This window comes from Erithacus rubecula (genome assembly GCF_903797595.1).
Source record: "Erithacus rubecula genome assembly, chromosome: 4".
Lineage (NCBI taxonomy): Eukaryota > Metazoa > Chordata > Aves > Passeriformes > Muscicapidae > Erithacus > Erithacus rubecula.
In genome coordinates, this window is record NC_136686.1 from 17,124,388 (window position 1) to 17,146,841 (window position 22,454).

General features: G+C 39.5%; 1 protein-coding gene across 2 annotated transcripts in view; it reads left to right on the forward strand.

Annotated features, from left to right (window-relative positions):
- The first annotated feature begins 749 nt into the window (after nt 1–749).
- STAB2 (stabilin 2) overlaps nt 750–22,454 on the forward strand; it is a 73,909-nt gene continuing 52,204 nt past the window's right edge. For both annotated transcript variants that reach the window (XM_079304299.1, XM_079304298.1), the window contains exons 1-15: nt 750–1,034; nt 3,204–3,337; nt 4,186–4,301; nt 7,819–7,904; nt 8,728–8,797; nt 10,586–10,681; nt 10,832–10,957; nt 12,364–12,560; nt 13,248–13,381; nt 17,312–17,445; nt 18,932–19,014; nt 19,608–19,757; nt 21,027–21,170; nt 21,956–22,018; nt 22,110–22,229. In XM_079304299.1, coding sequence (XP_079160425.1) covers nt 951–1,034; nt 3,204–3,337; nt 4,186–4,301; nt 7,819–7,904; nt 8,728–8,797; nt 10,586–10,681; nt 10,832–10,957; nt 12,364–12,560; nt 13,248–13,381; nt 17,312–17,445; nt 18,932–19,014; nt 19,608–19,757; nt 21,027–21,170; nt 21,956–22,018; nt 22,110–22,229 — 1,737 coding nt within the window. In that variant the 5' untranslated portion in view covers nt 750–950. The remainder of the gene's footprint in view (nt 1,035–3,203; nt 3,338–4,185; nt 4,302–7,818; nt 7,905–8,727; nt 8,798–10,585; nt 10,682–10,831; nt 10,958–12,363; nt 12,561–13,247; nt 13,382–17,311; nt 17,446–18,931; nt 19,015–19,607; nt 19,758–21,026; nt 21,171–21,955; nt 22,019–22,109; nt 22,230–22,454) is intronic.

Below are 22,454 nucleotides of genomic sequence, written 5' to 3' on the forward strand. Positions count from 1 at the left end.
TTAAGGCACCCTTAAGGAGCATCTTATAATAACAGAAAAAATCCTAAAGTCGTGGGGACCAGGCAAAGCTGAAAAACTGGAAGGAGCCAAATTATTGTGTATTTGAGACATGAGAGAGCCTGCCCTAACAAGGCTGACCAGAGCAATGGCAAAGAGCAGCACTAGAAATGAGCTCGAAAACTCTGAGATGAAAGAAAAAGTCTTGCTTTAGGAAAATCAAAATGGCAAAATCAAAGTTCTTTTGGCAAATCTGAATATTCATCTCTCCCAATCATATCCAAGTAATATAGATGAGTCAATTTTCCTCTCCTTAGCACCAGAAAACCAGTCAAAACTATGTAACAGAAATAGCAAAAGGCAAGAAAAATATGCCCCTTTTTATCTGGCTAACCAAATCTGGGGATGTTCTTTTGGCCTCCTGAGATAAAATCAGTTGTATTTCTGCCAGAACCCACATTGGGGTGACCTATCCGTGTGTTATTAGGAAATAACTGTGTTATTCCAGAAATCCTTTGCTCTCCCTGAGATCAGTTAAATAACTGTAATAATAAGAAGCACAGTAGCTACTCCAGCCCCTATCCATGCTCACCTAAGAGTAGAAATCATCCTCTGTCATAACAGTTCAGTGTCCTTGGTTTTGTACTATCACCAGCTCCAGAGGGAGGATTAAATGATTGGAGCCCTGTCAGGATATCCTGCCATTCAGCAGGGGGGCTTTATTCAGCTTTCCAGGGAGAGCTTTCAGCAAATACCCTGCATTTTGGAATCTCTCCTGCCTGGGCAAGCTCTGCATGCCTTATCCTTCATTCATTTACTTTGGGGAAGACAAGACTCCTGTTAAAAGTATTTGCCTGAGAATGAAGAAGAAACAGCACCTCTAACAATAATTTTACATCAGAATTTCAGTTTTCATTCTTGGACGGCTCCAAAAGGAAAAAGTCCAATTCACAATGGGGAAAAGTCCAGGGGTTTTATTTTTGTTTTATTTTTTGGTTGCAATGAAACTATGCTTGACATCACAAGTCCAAGATGAGGTAAGTAGAACCTTTTTACATAATGGATTATTATTTGTCTATATTACTCTGCATTATGGAGAGAACAGCTATCAGATACTGTATCTTATAGCAGAAAAACCCACTTAAGCAGTCACTGGTGCATATGACAATGAATTAAGAACCTAGGAGCTATGTAATTCAGTCACCTGAAATAACAGCAATGCATCTGTTTGTTCTGCATGAGAATTTGACTCAAGTGATACAGCCTAAGCACGCTGAAAAAGTCTCTAAAACTGGCATGTGTGACAAAAGATTGTAAATTATGCATTTATCAAAAGAAATTGATTGGGATTTCTGCTAAATCAGAAGATGAAAGCAGAAATTTTTTCTATAGTGAAAATTATCTGTTTCTAGTAACTAAAAGGAGGAAAAGCTATTTTAGACAAGAAAGGGATAAAAATCTAAGGAATTGAGCTATTTAAAGTAGTAATACAAAGTTATAAATGTAATTAAAGGGTTTGTAGACCTTTGGGGAAGTGGTGCATTTGTCATGTACAAATACAATGAATCTGTGGAATTTCACAACACCTGTTTTCACCACTCTTGTAGAGAGGCAGATTTAGAAGAGGAAACAAAAGGACAGAGAGAAATTAGAAAGGGGTAAAGGAAGACATTCAGGTGTTTTGTTGTTTATTGGTAGCAGTTTTTAAATGGAAATATTGAAACACTGTACATTGAAATGTACAAAAATTATAGGGAAATATGTTAAAGTTATTATTTTACTTTTTAAAAAGATTAAAAGAGGTGACACTAAAAGAAGAGACACTAAGAAGTCAACTTTCTTCCATTTTCTCTAAAAGCAAAAAGGGAAAATGAGGAATTGGGAGAAAGTGGAAATAATGTTACCATTCAATAACAGTGTTTTGCAGCTGGTGTATAGAAAAGGCACAGGTCATTTTAATTTAAATTTTTCCTTTTCAAAACACTCAATTAATTTTATTTTTCCAAAAATGAAATTTTGTGGGATGCCTTTTTTATGGCAACCAAATGTCTTTTCAAGCTGTATCCACATTATACCTACATCTGGGAAAAGGTCACATTTTTACTTTAAACTAAAAAGCATCTACACAGCAAAAGGGTTTCACTACCCAAATATTTCGTGTTACCCAGACCAGACTTCAACAGTGCACTTATGAAGACTAAAATATGACAGATAGATGTTGAAATGTGCTTATATGTGGCTGGTGGTAATCACATACAGTGTCTCAGAGGTTATGAAGCAAAATCTCCTTATCAGTGCCTGTGATATCTCCTCACAAACTTTGCTGCTGCAATGTCCAGCTGTCAAGGGGAAAAACTGCTGAGTGAGGGCTCCATCCAGGAGCACCATGGACATGGAAAAATCCTGCCCAAGGTGCCAGGTACCCACCCAGACCAGCTGTGAGGTTCTGCAGAGGCTGCAGCATCCCATGAGTGCCCAGAAGGTCCAGGACTCTCTGGATTGAACAGGGTTGTGTTGCTGGTTTTTAAAAACTGTATTCTGAATTAGGTCACTTCTCACTATTTGTGAATTATGAACTTCTACAAATTCTAGGAAGAAAGAAGATGAAGTCAGCATTATATGCAGTTCAGAAGCGACTTAACTGCTTTAATAGACTCATAAAAACAGATCTAAAAAAAAAAAAAAACAGGTCTGCTCTTCTCAGTGTCTTCTGGGTCAGGCCCAACACCTCCACCAGATTTGAATGCAAAGCAAGATGTCATTCTTTGACACCAATTTGAAAATAAGAGCCACAGCCCTTTAGATAAATACATTTACTTTTCCTCCTTCACAACCTGTTTAATTTTGCCTTTGAGTGGGGAAGGCACTTGTCAGCAACTTTGGAACTAACATTCTGCAGGCTGATGCTGTCCCTGTAACCTGGTTTTTAAGTCTGACAAACTAAGCATTTTTTGATTGACCACTCTTAGGAAAAATATTAGACTTTGAAGGGTTTATCTTGCAGTGGTTGGACATATTTTGTGCAAGCAAAGCTTTTACAAAGCACTAACATGTGGTCTATTACCTGGTTTAGCTCCAAAACAAGGAGCTCCTGCTGAACAGAAAAGAGCTGTGAGTGAGAAGAAAACTGAGTTAAACTTGTCATTTTTCAGCGATGTCATTTGGGATAGTATTTCTTCTTGTTAATTATTTTTCTCCCATTTCAGGTGAAGAAGCAATGTGATCAAAAGCTGCTCATTAGAGTGAAAACCAAATGTGTACCTTGCTCTTTAAACCTTGACACCCAGTGCCCTGCTGGTTACACCAAAATTACCAATGGGACAGGGACACCAGACTGCAGGTATCTCCTCTGTCAGAGCTTTTCTCATCAATATTGTTCTCCAGTGACTAGAAAACGTTCACACATATCAAAAATTCTCTAGTCTATGCAATTTTCTTGGAAATGCAACATTTACCATTGGCTTCACTAACTCCAGAACTCATTCAAGATGCATTCAGGATATTTGATGCTTGGAGTTAAACAGCAATGATATAAGAGGAAAATAAATATTGCTATTGGTGTTCTAACAGATTTTCTCTGGAACAGTATAATAGAGTCTCTTCTATAGTTATTCTGCACACTTGATATGAATGATACAAAAACATATGATAAATATGTAATATTATATTTTGTTATATTTATGTATTAATCTTATACAGTATATAAATAAAGTATTTTTCACACTTCTCAAGGAGCTGTGAGGGTGAAGGACAGGAAGAGATATCTCAAAACTAATTTGACATCTTGACATTCCAATTGGGAAAAAAAATAAAAAATTTTTAAAAAGCAGTATTTTAGAGAAAATGTAGCTACTTTAGAGAAAATGTAACTATTTTGAGCTAACTTAGCATTTAAAGAACCTTGATATTAAAGAATTTTTAGACTTTTTTCAAATCAAAATGTAGAGAAATGTGCTGTATTTAGGCTGGGATGGGACGATAAATACACCATCCAAGAGAAACAGCTCCAAGGATCTTTTTAGACCTTGGCATCCAATGTATGTTTTAATGAAGAAGAAAAACATGTAGATCAATGCAATCAAGCTTAAAGAACTCTCGTCTGACACTGAAAGAAGAACTTAAGGATTTCATTTTTTCCCACAGGAGGTTTGTAAGTACTTTAAAGCAGCTCTAACTTCTTTTCCACAGGTATTACCTGGAAATTAAAACCCACACACTTTCTTTTCCGGGCTGTCGGCATCGTTGTGTGAAGGAATTTGAGCAACCCGAGTGCTGCCAGGGCCACTGGGGCCCAGACTGCATGGGTAAGTTGTTCAGGGCTTTGGGGTTTTACTTTCATGTAGGATTTGAGCAGAAATAAAGCAACAACTTTTTTTCTTTTCAGAAATTATTGCTGTGAGAAGTTTGCTCCTCATAGCTTGTTATAAAAGTAGAAATAAATAGCAGTTTTCGGGTAAAACTTTGTGGATTTGAAGAAAAACAGATGTTCAAATTTTCCTTTAAAAAGAAAAATTAATAGAAAAATGTAAAGAGCCTCAGAAAACCTCCTAGATTTTTGAGATTCTCAAAACAAATCATTACAGCCAATGCCTGCAAAATCATTTCGTTCAGGAGGATCCCCAAAATGGATTTTAAAAGCTAGGAGTTTCAAACTAAAAATTTAAATGTTTAAATTTTAGGTCCAAACCACCCTCATCTGCAACTGAAATATTTCCAAATCTCCCCAATTCTTGACTTTGTGATGCAGGGTGGATCTTTTCTTTCAGCTCATCTTGAAACAGCTTCTTGAACTGCCTGTGAATGCTGAAGGCCATTACTGAAACAAGGAGTGCCTCTCCTCCTGCTGCCCTTCCTCAGGAAAAGCTCTTCAGTATCTCCACACATGCATCAAATCTCAGGCTACCAAGAAAGGCATACAGACCCACAGAGGAAGTTTCTCTGCCCAGCCAGTGTTTTTTCCTTTAGTTAATGACCTCAAGTTCTTTTTCCATGTCTGTGAGGTCCTTCATCCACAAAATAGATTTTTAAAAAATTATAATTTCAGCCCAAGCTATTATTTAAATACCAGTCTCTAATCTGCTAAAGGAAAGCAATCCAGCTGCAGCTCACAGCAAGTTTAAGAGAAAAGACAGGCTGGGTGTTCAGTGTGTGCTCATGTCTTCTGAGCAGAGTGACTTGTGGGGTGGTTTGGCAGCCCACCACCAAACTTACCTCACCACCCCATAGTCAGGGTGCTCTGGACAGCCCACAAGGGGCTGCAGAATTTCTGGAGAGGGGCAGAGTCCCCTGCCCCAGTGTCAGAGCCCTGCCTGCACCCTGTGTGAAGGAGACTGCAAAGGCAAGAAAACCCTCCCTTCCTTTGGACAAACTTCCTGACCCCAAAAAGCAAAGAATCAAGGTCTCGGCATTGTTTCTGCTTTCATTTGGAGGAAAAGAAAATACTTATCTCTAGGTTATCACAACTTCTGTAATAGGATATGGCACAAGTTGAAATATTTGGAGGAAAGATGGTCCTTCCTGAGGCTGGGCAAAAATCCCTGACTAGGGGTTTACTTCACATTTAGCATCTGATGGCAAGGACAGAATTAGGTCTTAAATAGCACTCTGACTTCCTTAAATGATAGCACATGCTGAAACACACAGAATGAATGAAAGCTCTTTTGTCCCGTTCCCTCCCCACAGCTGCACACCAATCCCTCTGTAAAAAGTCATCAAGTCAAGAGAGAAAAGGACAGGTTCAGTAAAGGTCCAGGGGGAAAGAGCACAGCCTTTCCACACTGTCAGCATCATCCAGCCACAGGTATTACAGCTGGTGGAATTCAGATGCAGCAGGAGCTGCATGACCAACAGGGTAGAAAGAACTGTAAGAATAAAGGGGTGGAAATGGGAGAAGAAAAAATAAAGGCCAAGAGGAAAGATACTAAATCTAATGCTATCAAATTATATGATTCAAAATACTTCTTTTCAAATATTTTTCACTGCTTCAGCCTCACAGGGAGTCAGGCAAAGACAAGTGCTTTAAGAGGTTCTATTTGATAGCACTTGGAAAGTGCTGAATTTAAGTCCAGGAAGGGAAAACATGCTGATAGATTTAGGTTCTTTTGGCCTAGATTCAAAGACTTGGCCTTCACACTCTGGCAGCTGTTAAGAGATAAGCAAGAGCATCTCTTTCTTACTGCTTTTCAACAAGCATCCCCAATAAAAGCAAAGGTCTGTCTTCTCCCTGGGGTGGCAGCAGGTGACTGTGCCAGCACTGCTCCAGTGTCCCAGCACTGCCTCCTGTGGCCCTGCTGGTTGCAGGAAGCACTTTATCTTGTACAACAGCATGGTAATTTACCCAACTTTTGATAAAGCTATCCCTTGGTGCTGCTATCAAAACAAGAGACAAGATGCAGTGAAGACAAGGAATGCAATGAATGCCAATGGCAAAAAAAAAAAAAAAAAAAAAAAAAAAAAAAAGGCTTTGTCAAACAATTTTAAAGTAACTTTTCCTAGGAATTATACCATGAACTCTAAGTTTTCTCTATCATTTTACATTCAATTAAAGCACCAGTGCAAATAATTTTTTTTCATTCTGTGCAAATATTGAACAGTTTCCATGAATCCTTAAGGTTAGCTGTCATATGGTAGCCAGAAAACAAGATTCACTAAAAGCCACTTTAAAGATTAAAGCATATGCATTTATTACTTTCCCTCATTTTTAGTTATTTAACCTACATTTTTAAAGCATCTTATTATTTCAGTCTGTATGAGATAAACAGCACTAAAATGTTCATCATTAAATGTTCTGTTTTTTTCAAAAGAAGCTTATACAGATGCAATAAACCTCAGACTACATTAAGGAATAAATTAAGAAATATTAACAGACTGGTATAAAGCCAAAGCTTTCAGTGGAATTGAGTGCACACATATGCACATCCTCTTATTTGCCCATCACTCCAAATCAAATTCATTTCTACTAAAACTTCCACATTACCTTAATACTTTAAATCAGTATTAACTTAGGCAGGGGGAGCATAAATCTGGTGCTGCTCATCTCCACCCACACAGAACAAACTCTGAGACTCTTCATAAGCAATAAATCTCACTATTTAGGTACAGCAGAGCTTCTGTGAGGCCAGTAGGAGTTTGGTACATTTAGATACCACCTGTATCAAAATTATGGTACTTAATGGGAATCCTAATTACAGGAAGGAAAGGTTTATGGAAGAGAGTTAATGGATCATTTACAAGGAGGAACAGGACAACTGTAAAAACTAAAAGTATCCCTACAGGAGAGAAAATCTGACAGAATGATCTGACTAAAAAACACTGTACTATACACTTCCTGCAGGCAATCTTTCAGTAAAGATTTGAATCTTGGAAACCTTTCAGACAAAAATAAATTGACTATTTCATTATAAATATGGTGATTTTTTCTTATCTCATCCTCCTGGCTGGGGCTTTTGTTCAGACTGTCTCACCTTCTATACCACTGCCTTAACCATGATTTTAGCACCAGAGGCACTGAAGACCATAGCACACCTTTGGCACACCTGTTTGATTAGTGACCACAGCCCCTTGGACAGGATTTGGTTGTGAGATATCTAGATATTGCAATTTCCAAGATCGTTTGAATCAATTATCACAGTTTTATAAAGGTAGCAGGGAAAAGGAAAAATACCCCACATAATGCAAGTGCAATTTTTGGTGGAAAAAAAAAAGGTTTATTAAACTCTAATTTAGCATCAAATAAAATCCTGAGAGCAAATTATCAATCCATCCAAGGGGAGCACAAGGGTCAGAGCAAGGTGACTGATGGCTTAACCATTGTATTTCCAGCATGTCCAGGAGGAGCTGCATCACCATGCAACAGGAGAGGACTCTGCTCACAGGGCATTACTGGGAATGGAACATGCACTTGTCAGGTACATCCTTTCTTTTAAATGAAAATAAAATACAACAATAGCATGCAAGCTATCCCAAGGAGTAATATATGTTCTACTGTATAAATACATTAAAGGAAAGTAATCCAGAAACAGCAATGATCAGCTTGGAGTTCATTTTTTGCTTGGATTGCATTAATCTTCACAATATTATTTCTCCTGACTTGAGTGTGCTCAGGGGGAATTATAAAAAAGTTCTTTCATCTTACCTTCCTGAGACAGATGTTTTGAGTTCCTCTATGTTTTTTTAATTGTGCTACTACTTGTGACTTTTTGCCCTAAATAGAAAGTACTTTTACATGGGGCTATACTCTCGATACCTTGTTCCTTTGCTGAGAGTGCAACATGTAGTGCTTAACCTCAGGTAAATAGATTTTTAAGAAACAAGTTATATGGTTCAAAATACTTCTTTTTCATTCAAATTAATTCAAATTAATCTTTTCTACTTCCCCCTCTACTGGTTCATCTTTATATCAAAAGTCCTCTTCTGGGGACATGTGAAAAAGAGACAGTGGTAGAAGTATTCAGAAAATACAATTCAACAATTGTAAGCCTGATTTGGATGTTAGGCTTGATTAGTGTACTTCATTGTTACCTTGATATTCAGAATATCTGATTTGAAGATCTACATTTTTTTAAAAAGATGTGGGGGCAAGATTGTTTTCTAGATTGTGGTAGCTATTGATGGAAACTTTTATGTTATTTTACTTTTGCCAGTTGCTGTTTTCAGCTTGCTAAGCATATATCTATCTGTATAGAGTTAGATGAGAAATTTAAGTTTTGGTTTCCATTGTATAATTCACAGAAAGGGTTCAGTGGGACAGCCTGTGAAAAATGTGCTGAAGACAATTTATTTGGCCCTGACTGCACATCAGGTAAGTTTTAACTTTCTCTATTTGATAAGGGAAAAGAAAGGATTGAAAGCTCTATTTAGACTTTCAGAAATCACAGTGAGATGCATAGAGAACCCAAAGAATTCCCAGTAAGAGCTGCTGTTGGACACAGAGATGGGGAAAGGAAAAAAAAGGGAGCTCTTTGCTCTACTCTGTGCCAGGGAGATACACAATTCTGTCAAAAGTGAGGAAAAGTCTGTGTTTAGTTTTGGGGTTTGGGTGATTGATGAATTCACTGATTAGCCATACATCTAGCAGAAGCAGAAGCCTGAAAGAGCAATTAAGGCCGTGTACACTTTTTAAAATGTTTATATGTGTATATATGCACATAACATTTTCCACTTTTGCCTGCTTCTTAATCATCTCTACTATTTTAACTTCCTGACCCTTTCTGAAAATTACACTGAAAAACCAGAAAACTGCCTGAAAAAAAATATTTAAAAGTCTGATTCTTAAGTGGTAATAGTTGCTTATCTCAAAGTAAAACTCATTTTCTTCTCTCAAGATCTACATAATGTTACTTTTAAGGAGTCACAAATGGTCTCAATTTAAATAATCTATGTTGGCCTTTCTACACTAATCCTACATCACTGCTGGCTCAAAAGCCCTTTTTCCACCAGTTGTCCACTGGATGCCAGTGTTGATACACAGAAATGTAACTGAGCCAGCATTTTCATGAAAATAGGGTACTTGAATGAATTTAATATCATGAATGTAATTATTTTCCAAGAACTTACTGGAGGATTCAATTATATATTAATTTAAGCAATATTTTACACTTCAGCTTTCAGATATTTGAGCTCCTCCAAGTGTTCTAAAATAAATATATTACAAACAATGTTCATTTGTGGCTAACTGCTTTTCAGCAATACCTTAGACATACCTGGCTTTTATATTATGATTATCAACATAGGTAGGAAGTTATCAATTAATTTCTGCAGGTGTTTTGCATGAACACAAGCTATGTTCTCAAGGGGAAGAGGATATTCTACATCACATCAGCTTAAAAACAAAATCAGCTCTACAATTCTGTACATCTTTTAGACTTTTCTAACTGTAATTCTAAATAGCCTTTTTTAAAAGCATCACTGCCATAATTCAAACAGTTATAACTATAATTTTTTTCAGTATACTCAAAAATTACTTATAGAAGGGTCTCACAGTTTCCTGGACTGGGAATGCATCATCTTGCGTGCATATTGTCATTGAGTTTATAACCAGAATACAACCAGAAACAAGAAACTGTAGTAAGAGGGAAGCCTGAGATCTCTACTGTGATTAATTATGCTTTTAACTAAACAAATTCTGTTTAGGGAGGAGAAAAAAAAAAGTCACAAAGTTCATCTCTTCTTGAGGTGCTCGAGAGATACAGAATTGAAGCAAAACCAAACAATATCTTTACTGTTATTAAAGAGGTCTGTGTTATGCATTATGTCCAATTTTGGCTTCAGATTGTTTGTCAAATTTTACAAGTCTCGTGGCATTAGCAACAAGTCAGCTTGGTGTTTACAGTGTGTGTGCAGATTTTCAGACCCCAGGCTCCTAACATCTTTCAGACATTCATGTATTATTTACTGAAATTTGCAACTTCAAACATTGATCACCTCAGTCAGGGAAGCCTATAAATTCAGGCACTCAGAGCAGAGCTTGGTTTGGCCAAAGCTGCTGGCTGGGACATTCCTTGCTGCCAGTAACCACTGGCAATGTACACCACTGAACACCAATGAACACCCTTTGTGTTCAGTAAAGCAAATCCCTTTCTCCCTGTAGTTTGTGACTGTGTTCATGGAGTGTGCAACAGTGGAATTGCTGGGGATGGAAGATGCACCTGCTTGTCTGGATACAAAGGGCTGCGCTGCGATCAGCGTAAGTAGAATTTCCCATGTGACAGCCGTGATGCAGGTGGAATTGGTAAGACTGAATTGGTCTCAGGTTAGTCATGCAAAAGCAACCAAAGATGATCCTCAAGGCCTCTCAGTGTGGAGGTACAGCTTAACCTGTCCCTCTGTCCCTCAGCCATAGCCGAGTGTGAGGCACTGCGCTGCCCTGCAAACTCCAGGTGTGCTGTCTCAGCCGAGGGTGGAAGGCAGCTGCAATGCTCCTGCCTGCCCAACTTCCACGGGGACAGGACACGATGTGAACGTGAGTAATTTCCAATCTGCCCCAGCTCTTTGATACATCACCATTACTGGTGTATCACCATCTAATTTTGCTTGTGTTCGTATTCCAAAGCACAAACTAGATTCCTTCAGGATGGAACGAAATCCTAAAATGTGTTTCAAAAGCACATCCATCCAATTGCTAACGAGCTACAGTCCATGCAATCAGACTAAAGCAAGTCAACCCCCCTGAAATACATAAGGTGGATCCTGAGTCATCAGTGCTTACAAATCCACTGTTGTCATATCCCTCTGCTTGGTATAATTCAGCCTCACAGCTTGCTTCCATTAAAATCAACAACAGCAACCAAGGGTTTATATTTATTGAACATCCATCATGTGGCAGCTCAGTTCCATCAGGAAGCACAAACTCCATTCATTTAGTTCATCTTAGCTTTCCTTTTTTTCATGAAACAAAGTGAATAGCATCTCAGCTAGAGGTAAATTCTACCTTAATGGTGTCTTTATAGACTCCTCAACTTGCCACTGAATGCCCAAATTGAATGTATAAGAGTCCAGATTTTCTTTTCCTTACTCACTTCATGTCTTATGGTATCAGTTCTTTCTAGACCAATTGCAACAAAGAATATTGTTTAATCTAATGCTTGATGCAAAATTTAGAGGTTGGCTCAGATCAGTCTCAGCTGAGGGGAAAGAAAAGGAGGAAAAGAGGAGAAAACAGTGAGAATCACCACTTTTTAGGTGGGTCTAAGGCATGCCATCTTCTAGATACAATGTTTGCTTAACCATAAGGTAACCTGGACACAAAGGTGTGAGAAGTGGCTCTCCAAGCACTACTTGATTTTGAAAAATAGCAAGTAATGCAATTGCCTAAAAAAAATGGTTCATGGAAATAACTAGTGAGCTTCTAGTGCCATCCTGAAAGTATGTGGCAAACTAGAGTGTTTGAGAATAAAGCACTTTTCTGGACAGCTTTCCATACAGCTGTACTGATGACATTATATTGTTTAACTACCGGAAAGAAAACAGCCAAGGCCTATTGTATTGAGAAATATTTTCCAACTGATCTAACATGTGCTTGCACAGACCTCATGCCTCCCACCTGACCTGCTCTAGTTAAAATCCACCAGAGAACAAGGAAATAGTTGTGATATTTTAATGAGCACGTTACGTGCTTTAATCTGTTTATAACTCAATTTGCCAGGTTAAGAGATCATTTCTGCTCAAAAGCAAACAGCTGGTTGCTACGTTAGCAAAAACACATTCCTGCCTTCCACCCCCATGCAGCCACAATACTTCAGCCTTGGCTGTTATGAAAAGTTTAGTCTGCCCAGGCTTTGTTTGACGTGGAGGTGCTCTGGTAAATCCTTGTCTCCAATTTTAGAGCCGTGGACAATGGTTCATTGACTTCACTTCTTTTTTCACAAGCCATCAACCCGTGCTCCAGAAAGGTGTGTGATGCTCACGCCGAGTGCGCGTACCTGGGGCCAAACCAGCACCAGTGCACCTGTCGAGAGGGTTTCACAGGGGATGGCCACGTCTGCCTGCCCATAGACCCCTGCCAGGCAGCACGGGGGAGCTGCCCTGCACAGTCCAGCATCTGCATCTATGACGGTCCAGGAAAGGTCAGTGCAACTGCCCAAGCAGAAATAATGCTTTCTCTACAAAAGGAAGCCATGAGGGTATGGAAACAGCTCTCAAGGAAATCAAATACTACTCCCAGCTTGACCATAAGCTCTGCTGTTGACCAGAAGGGAGTCCTTTTAGCTCCCCTCTGAAAATAGGAATGGCAATAGTGTTGTTTTTTCTGGGACTTTTTGGCTCTGAAGGCATCAAAATAAATCTTCTCCCAGTTAAATTTTGTCTGCAAGGTCCTTATACTGGTACCACATATACATGTCTAAATTTAGTTTAAGGAAAGAAGCAATCTGAGTCTTTGAAAACAATGAACAGCACTTTTCAAAGACTGCATATTATTCATGATGTTGGGAACTGGCTTCAATTTCTGTGCATAAAACTCACACCACCAAAAAAGCAAGACTTCAAAAGGCCTGGTTTGCTTGGACACTCTGAAGAGCCAAAAAGGAACTCAATCATTCAGGGCTTCTTGAAGTTCCTGGTCATGTCTCAGTGAAGTGTCCTGAGCTGAAACACAGGCTGGTGTGTACAAATATCAGCTTTATATTTGTGTCTGAACTCACCAGGTGATTAACTAAGACACTGTGTTCAAACTCTAGTTCCAGAAATTATTCAGAAATCCACAATTTGAGCACAATTAATTTTCTCTTCCCTCTCACATCTTTCTGATTTAGTCCCACTGTGAATGCAAAGAGCATTATACCAACTTTGTACCTGGGAAAGGCTGTAGCATGATGGACATCTGTGAAACAAACAATACCTGCCACAAAAAAGCCAAGTGCTCAACAGTTGCACCAGGACAGATTGCGTGAGTCTTTTTGCTTATGAAAGTTTCCCCACAGTTTCTCCCTCTTTCCCGAGTAAATGGGCTGCTAAAACAAATCCTGTGGATGGGCACCTCCTGAAGTTATCTTTAATGGCTTCTTTATCAAGGACAAATCACAAGATTTAATGGGGTTAGGGTCAGCCAACTAACACAGTGTTAGATTTCATCAGGCCATTTGCTAATACCTATTAAGTTTTATTTTTAAAGCACTCAGAGGTCATTGCTGCACAAATAAATAAAAGGGACCAAAACCTCTTTTCTCTTTCTCAGGACAAGCAGCATTGTCTGTCTCACAGCTAAAGTCTCTTCCAAAACAGAGTAACTGCCTCTTGGCAGCAGTCCCTGGCACATGCTATCCCTTCAACTGTGCCTGGGCACTTCCAGGGAAAATGCTACTTGGTGTGGGCCAGAAACATGCCAGGCAGCATGGTGAAAATTAATCAGCATTAATTATGGGATAGCACTGGAGCCCTGCCTCTTCTGAGTATACCAATACAGATACAGCCAGGGAATCTGCCCCCCAAGCTATGAAAGCAACACCAACACCAGCAGATTCCTTAAAACCTTAAATCAAGCAGGTGGGAAACTACAAAACCTCAGGCAGTCTTGGCTTTTCCTGCAGAGAAATATACTACATAGGTGTTAGGAAAAAGGCAAAAATGCCACTAAACTCTACAACTTAATCCACAGAAGTTGGTTTATGTGCTTCTATAGCCTAGTGATGATAGGTACTAGGTTCAAGAGCTGTGCCTGAAATAACAGGTTTGGGGGGCTGAGAGCTCGAACATGAAGGATAATACAGGTTATTCCTTGTAAGCCAGGAATAAATCATCACATAGATCCCTAGACAGAAAGCATTCACTCAGGAGAGTATTCTTATTGCCAGGCCTTGTGTCATAATGCAGCTTGCCCTTGCAGGGCAATATCAGCATCACTTCTGTGTAAGTTACTGTGCTTTTCAAACAAATTTATCTGGAATATCCCCTCATTCTCTTCTACAGCATAGCATGCTACTCAGACTGCTTACTATAAACTCACACAACACTTAGTGTAGAATTCTACCATACTGCACAACATCAGCTAAAATTTGGAATTAAATTCCAAATCAGGAGCTCTTTTTCTTCCTAATTAGTCACTGTTTCACTGTTTTAAAATGTTTTTTAAAAGCTGAGAAAGTTTTGAGAGTTTTAGAATGGGAAAATTAAAAATGCATTACTGGGGATGGAAAAGAGCAATAAAAATTCTCTGCACATCATTCATTCAATGATATTTAATAGAAAAAAGTACAGAAGAATGGAGTGGGATTGAAATAAAACTTGAGCTAAGGAAAATCCATTTATGAAAGAGAAACTTTACAAAGAAAAGCTTTGATTTGTAAATGTGGCACAATAAATAGATGCTGGTAAGTGACAGACTGTGTCTTGGCTGCCTCCCAGATTTTAAATGTATTTGGTAGGGCTTTTTTGGTTGGTTATTTTCTGTTTGTTGGTTTGTTTTCTAAAACACAAAGTTATAACAGAGGCCACAAAACTGCATTGCTTCCTTTCTATTTTTGATTATTTTAAGGATACAGTTGTGCTATTAGCTTTCCCCCCCATATACAGTTCTACTCTCTCCAGTACCAAATTATTTTTACAGGAATTAATCTCTCATATAGGCAAATATGTAAAAAAACCCAAACCTTTGATTTATGAATATAATACAGCAGCATCCTCAAAAATCACTATTTCCTCTGTCTTATGTTCCCAGATAGAATTTTCCTGAGTGAGTGCTGACACTTTCTATGGTGTTGCTTCAGCACAGTAATCATGTTCAACCTTGCCCAGAAGCTATAAAGCTCCAACCAGTGCAGAATTATACTGCATATTAGATCATAACTTCTCTGGTTTCCAAGGAGAGCTGCCTTACCACCAGTTAAACTCTATTATTTTCTCTCTTAATACCACTCTTATTTTTTCTCTAGGTCTTCAATGTAGAAATTAGTAGCTTCATAAACCAAAACTCTATTATACAGGGTTTTGGTAAAATGGAGACAGAAAGCTAAGCCTCCCTCTTCCAGAGAGATAGAGTTTTTCTTCCCTGAAGCTGAAGTGGTGACAGATCCCATCTTTTCCAATCCTGCTGGTCTTCCCCATTCCCAGCCACAGAAAGTGAATTCCCTCATCAGAAGGAGTGAGGACACATACAGGTTGAAGTGTTCAATCCTATGCAATAGGTGCTAATCTGTAATTGCTCAATGCTTTCCCTTGGCTCACAAATCCAAACTATGTTACTTGGATGCACACTCAGGAGAGAAGTTTCAAACTATGCAGGAATTTCTGCAGTTCTGCAGAAATTATATCAAAAAAAAGTTATTATGTTTAACCATAAGAACCACCTGCCCATTTATGAACATTAGAGGAAAAGGAGAGCTTTATTTCAAAACCTGGATCTGATTTGTGCCATATTTCAAGGGTAGTTCATTTTTTTTCTACTATGCCATTTTCAGCTCCTTTGAAGTCTCAGTTGTTTTCTATGTTCAGAAGCAGAAGGGAGCTAGCTACAGCAATTCAGCAATGCTTGCCCCACCAGAAAAAAGGACCAGCTCCCAAGGAGCAGCTGTTCCTCACTCCCAGCTGTAAACCCTCCATCCAGGCTCCAGAGCCATGCTCTCTCTGCTCAAGAGATCCCCTTAAAAAGAAGCAGATTCACCCTCAAAATAGCATCCTAAAAATGTAGGATGCTTTTAGACTGCCATTTTTATCCAGGATCAGAGTCAAAGCTGGAGACTCTTGGCCAAAATCTCAACACTCCTCTGAGCCTGTATGCAGCTATATGCAGGGACTTGTGGGGATTTTCAAATAATATTGCTCTCACCAGAGAAACAGCTCCAGAAGAGACCTTACATGGGGAAAAGGAGAGGCATCAGCCTGATTCCACTGTGGGGTGCTAGTGCCAGGTGTGTGTTTTTAACAACCAGCACATACAAATAATTAATTATAGAAAGGGTATTTTTTGTTGACATGAAGTAATGTTCCTTCTCTAGTGATGCCATCAGGAAAAAATATCCAGAGAGATGAATCATTATGGATAGAGCTTGTATGAATATTGAACATGCTGCAGACTTAACTAGGAAAGGTACTGTTAAATCCAGTGTCTGTCTGTCCATCTTATAGGCACCATGACCAGAGTCTGCTTTAGACATCCAGAGTACTGGGTCAGGCACACATCACAGGCTGGAGTCCCCAGGAGACAGACAGGGTGTTACATATGCTATTTCCAGAACAGTGACAGCAGCAGCATATACATCTAAAAAAGCATGAGATTTTGTCCTGCAGCAGAAAAAGAAAAGAGATAATGCTAAAAGTACAAGTATCATTGCCCAAAATGGTGGCATTACTTAAAGGGCAGGGTAACAAACCACCACTTTGCTTTGTTGAAAGGACTGACACCAATCTGCTCTTTCTACAAAATCCATGCAGCTATTCCAAGGAGTGATGAGCTGCCAGGACCTCCATTAACTACCATTAATCCTGCCAAATCCCATGTCATGAGTGAGGTCTTCACAAAACAGCCTCCCTGCTGCCAGAGTAGCACCCCTCACATTTGTGCTGTGCCTTCTCACCTACAGACAGGTTCTATGGATTTCTGGGCTCCAGCAAACACATTTTGGGACCAGAGGCTGCACATAGCCTTTATTCAGAGGTCCTGCAAGGCAGACACTGCTGTCTCCTGGTCCAGCCAACAAGAGTCCATCACATCAGGCAAGCAGCCATCAGGCTGCCCCACACACTGACACACTTTAGAGCAGGCAGAAGCAAAGAATTAACTACAAAGCACGGGTGTTCCCTGAAAATGCCTCCAGAGCAGCTGCAGGTAACACCTGGTGCCAGTTTATTGAGAGCCACATCTAAAGTCCCAATCCCTCCACAGGTGCACGTGCCAGGGGGGCTCCGTGGGGAATGGGTTTGTGTGCTATGGGAACATCATGGAGCGCCTCCAGGAGCTGAATGCACAGGTGGGAGGACAGTGGCAGGGCAAGCTGACATCCAGCCTCGTGCTCATGGGTGAGTAACCACACACCAGCACAGCCAGCTTCTGCCAGGGGCTGCTCCTGCCCTGACACAGGGAAGTGTCCCCACAGCATGGCAAGCACATGTGCCACTCCCTGCAAAGCCCTCAGACCCTCCACAGCTGCTCTGCTCCTCACACCATGAGTGCAGCCTGCAAGACCTCCCAGGCAGAAGTGCTAAACCTGTTTCCACAACCCCTCACACATCATTTGATATCACCAATGGGTTTTGCCCCACAGTATAACAAGTGGGATCACCCTACTGTTTTGGACAAATGAGATTTGGCCTAGAATGAAACACACTAGTCCATCAAAAACACTGGCATATCCAGTTATCTTTTGAACTGAATAACCTAACAGCCTTCATCATCTTCTCTATGGCCAAAAATTTGAGCTATGAACAAACACTGCTAGAACTGAGCTGGATCTTTGGCTTAAACTTGTAAACAAGGGGGAAGAAAATCCTTATGTTTAATATAATTTGCTCAGTTCCATGGAGCCCAGCAATTAAAATAAGGACCATGAACAGCACAAATAAGAACCCTCCATATCTGGCCAAGGTCAAAACCTGGCAGTGACTGTCACACTCAGCACTGAAGATCGATATCCATTGCCTCAGCATTGAGAGCTCAGTTTCTGTTTATGCATTTCTCCTCACGTGCCTGAAAAGTGCCAAGCATGCTGAGTTAGCAACAACCCAGATTTTATGTTCTTTGGTTAAGTTTTGGACATAAATGTGCCATATGATCTACTAACCAGAAACTACAAAGACACATAACCTTACAATATGTTCACTCCACATTGATTGTTTTCAAAAGCCAAGAATTTACAGATGTTTTGCAGGACAGCATACTAATTTTGAAATACATTATCTGTACAATACACCTGTAACAACTGTAAAGATTTTTTTCAGTTCTGATGTTATACCTCTAGAAAAAGCTGAATATCAGAAATATTTCACGCCTTCAGCTGCAGAACCAGTGGACTCTCATGCTGCTGTCTTGGATACAGAAATAGCCTCTGGGTAGAAAAGGAATTCTAATTAACTTTCAGTGCATCAGCTTTGATTACCAGTCATGTGTTTGCTGATATTTGCAGTACCAGCAGGTTATCAGCAGCGTATTTCTCACCCCACAGAGACTGAATTGATTTAACACAGAAGGCTGTCTTCCTGTAAGGACACATCTCCAAAGAAGCTGCTGGGTTTGGGTCCTTGCTCTGGTCTGCATGCCACAGAATCCAGGCTGCCAGAAACATCCTGAATGTTTTGCCTCATTTTGTGTCAAATATGCACCAGCACCTGGATTTCACATTCCATCTATCTCTCATCTTTTAATGACTTGGGCTGTAGAATTTTAAATTAGTATTTAATAATCAGATAGTATTATTGATCATTCTCCCCTCACAACTTTGCACCATCCCTTTGTCAAATGAGCTATTCAATAGGAATTTAAACTTTTTTTTTTTCTTCTTCTCATAAGAAAATACCTATGAATGGCAGCTGAGCACTCTGGGACCATTTACTGTGCTTGTACCAACAAACAGGGGACTCAAAGGTACAAATGTAAGTAAACAAGAGAAGAGGTTTCACATCAGGTGGATTTGGCTTCTGCAGACATCTTGTCTGTGTTGTAAGTGTTTTGATTCAGCAGATAATTTTCTCTAGCAGACTGCTGGTCACATTTAAATCTAGAGGCCACAGACTGCATTTTTCCCACTTGAAAGAAAAAATAATTTGGTGAGTTAGGATAGAATACTCAAGTAAGTTTTGGATTGTGTTATATGACTATGTTCAAAGTCTTTTCACTCAGTTGAGACAGGTTGAAATAAGATCTGAATTTTCAGCAGTGAAACCTCCAGGTCACCTTTCATATAAGGGGGATAAAAAACCAACACTGACATATAAGTAGCACCTTCCACTGACATCAGGACAGTTCTGGAGGCACCTACTGCTCATGAAGGGACATAATGGTACAATGTGAGCTGAACTGAAACCAACCAAGAGTGTTCTCCACTTTTTTCAGACTACATCACCTTGCTTCAGGGTAAAATGTGTAATTTCAGAATGTAACAACTAAAGAGAAAAAAAAATATTTACCATTATTTTTTTATATGAAGCCTGCATTAAAATATATCTCTGTTCCTCTGCTTTTCTAGATAAAGAATCTTCTGAAAAATAAACAGAAAGCCCAGTACTTTGTTAAACTCCATATTATAGCAGGTCAACTGAACACCAGTAGCTTGAATAATGCTAATGCAATATATACTCTGACTGGCAAGGCAGGAGAGATGTCAAAGGGAGAAAAGGTAAGTGGCCTTTCAGCCTCCCACAGGAAGAATAGTGTTCTCTGTTCCCTCCACAAGGAGTAGGAAAGCTCTTTCTGCAGGGAAGCTCAGGGTAAAGATATGGATAGCTGTGGATTATGAAAAACCACAGCTGTGGCCATGTGCTACAAGGAGCTCAAGTCAAACTTGAAATCTCACTGGCACCAAAGTTCCCACTAAAACCAGGGGAAAAAAAAGTTACTTTTAGACCTGTATCAGCACTGAGTGACTTGGCAGACTAACAAAGACTGGCCTAAAATGTTTGCTAAAATGAAGTTATCTTAAAATCTGCAGGGATGACCCACAGAGCTGGGGGGCAGGGGAGGGTTGAGAGCCCAGGTGAATTAAGAGGCAGCAAGGGAAGAGAGAAGCCCTGAGTTTATGCTGGAAACCTGTAAATACTGCTCACATGGATCAAGCACTGACTGAGCTGCAGGTCCCACCTCCTGCTGAGCATCAGCAGCAAGTGGAAGTCTCCAACAGAGAGACTGCACGTGGCAATTAACCATGAAAAATACACAGCAAAGTTCATAATTAGCACAGATTATCCAATGTCAGTAAACATCAGGGCAGTCTGATCCCACTGTTTAAAAAGTTCTCTATGGATGGTACAAAAGATTTTATAATCTGGAATTATTGCTCTTGGTTCTTTGTGTGTCTCTTGATGGATTGGGCTGTGTAGAGGCTGAAATCATGTTTTACAGTAGATCAGTGGCATCTGAGCAGAGATATCTATTTTGTATGTTCAGTGAGTACATACTCCATTTGTAACAGGAAAATATCATTTCTGTCTGAGCCCTGTTTGTTTCCTGAAGGCTTCAGTACAGTGCAGAATCAGCAACACTTTGTTGTTTTAAACCTACACAGAATATAAGGAAATGGGTTGGAGTCCCTTAAGATTATAGGAGCTGACCTTTCTACTACAACAATATTTTAAATCATTTCCTGGCAGATTTTTATTACTAGCAGAATATTAGAACATTTTCAGGTTCACTGAATTCCCCTCAGGATCTGTCTCTCTTTCTCTTCTGAATTTTGCTGCCCTGAAAGATCCTGAAGGATCATGATCTTGATCCAAAGGAATTTTTTTCCATTTCCTTGATAAGGATTGGAAGCAATCTTTAGCCTCCCCAGATTTAAATTGCTCAGGTGATGGCAGCAGGAAAGGATCTTAGAGCACATTCAACCTGTGTGTCACTCTGCTGTCATTTTGAAATAAAGAACTCACTATCCATTGCTGGCTTCTTTCAGGATAACCAATTAAGGATTCAAATCCAAGGAGGAAGGGGGAAAGGAAAAATATTGCAGGGAGATATCATTGCTTCCAATGGAATTTTGCATATTATTGACAAAGCCATGGACAGTGTGGAGCCAACATTTGAGAGCAGCAAAGAGGTGAGCTATAAATTATATACATGCAATGTCAAACTTTCTCTTAAAATAGTTTCACATTAAGTGAATGTGAAGGAGGATGACTGACAGAAACTAAACAAACTCTACTGAGCCACTGCACATCAGCTCACAGAAGCAATATTCAAAGTGAAAGGTAATGACACAGTTTCCACAGAAAGCAGACATTCATCCTTGTGCCAAGCTGGAACATGGAGGGTTTGGATGTTCTCACTGCATCTGAGTGGCTCCTTGGATAACTGACAGTCATGACCAGTGAATTTCACTGAATGCCAGAATCACATACTAAAAGGAGGGACATCTGTACAGATACCAGGCAAGATTTCTATTCAAAGTTTCAATTCCTCCCCTCAAAAGGCTAATATTTTTTAAAAATGGTAATTTTAAATGCTTAGAGGTTTTTGTGCCCAGCTTATCATGCTTGCTTAAAAATTCTCTTCCTTATGTTACATTTTTTTAAAAAAATTTACTCCTATACCTTTTTTTAGTGGGAATGAAGAGATAAAAACCCTTTCCCCATACATACACAGCTGTGTTTTCTGTGACCACCCAGTATTTCAGAATGACAAAATCTAACTATAAGCCAGCATAGCAACAGGAAAAATGTCCTGCCATCTCAGTCATTTCCAAGCATCATCAGCCTCCCCAAATTACATGTATTCCATCTGTAACAGCTGAGACTCACACAGTAAGTCAAGAAATGTCTCATAAGAACTGGTGTTTATTTCACATTCCCAACTAAAACAAATCTTACTTTGATCTTATTTCAGAAAACCATAATGTCAGTACTTCAAGCTAATGGAAGATACAGCCAATTTACTTCTTTGATAGAGGTAAGAATCCAGAAAAGCAATTAAATAAAGCTACTCTCAGATGTTCTTCAATATTAATATGTAATTTCTCTTTATTTTTAAACCAAAACAGAAAACTGGCCTAGGAATGGATTTACAGCAGGACAACCAGCCTTACACAGTATTTGTTCCAAGTAACAAGGCTCTGAGTAACATAAAAGCTGAGGTCCTGGATTACCTGCTTTCTGAGGAGGTACAGTCTTTCTATAAGGCAAATCCTTCTCAGACAGTAGATAGACAGGAGGTGTTTAAATGCATTGTTCAGTGTTCATCTAAATTAGCTCCTATGATCAAGGTTGAAAGCCATCTCTAACTATTAAAGGTCAATTCATCAGCTAGAGAGGAAGAAGGTCTGGGGTCTCCCATCACATATAGGGATGGTGTTCCTCCACACCAGGCTCCCAAACCTCTGTTTTTG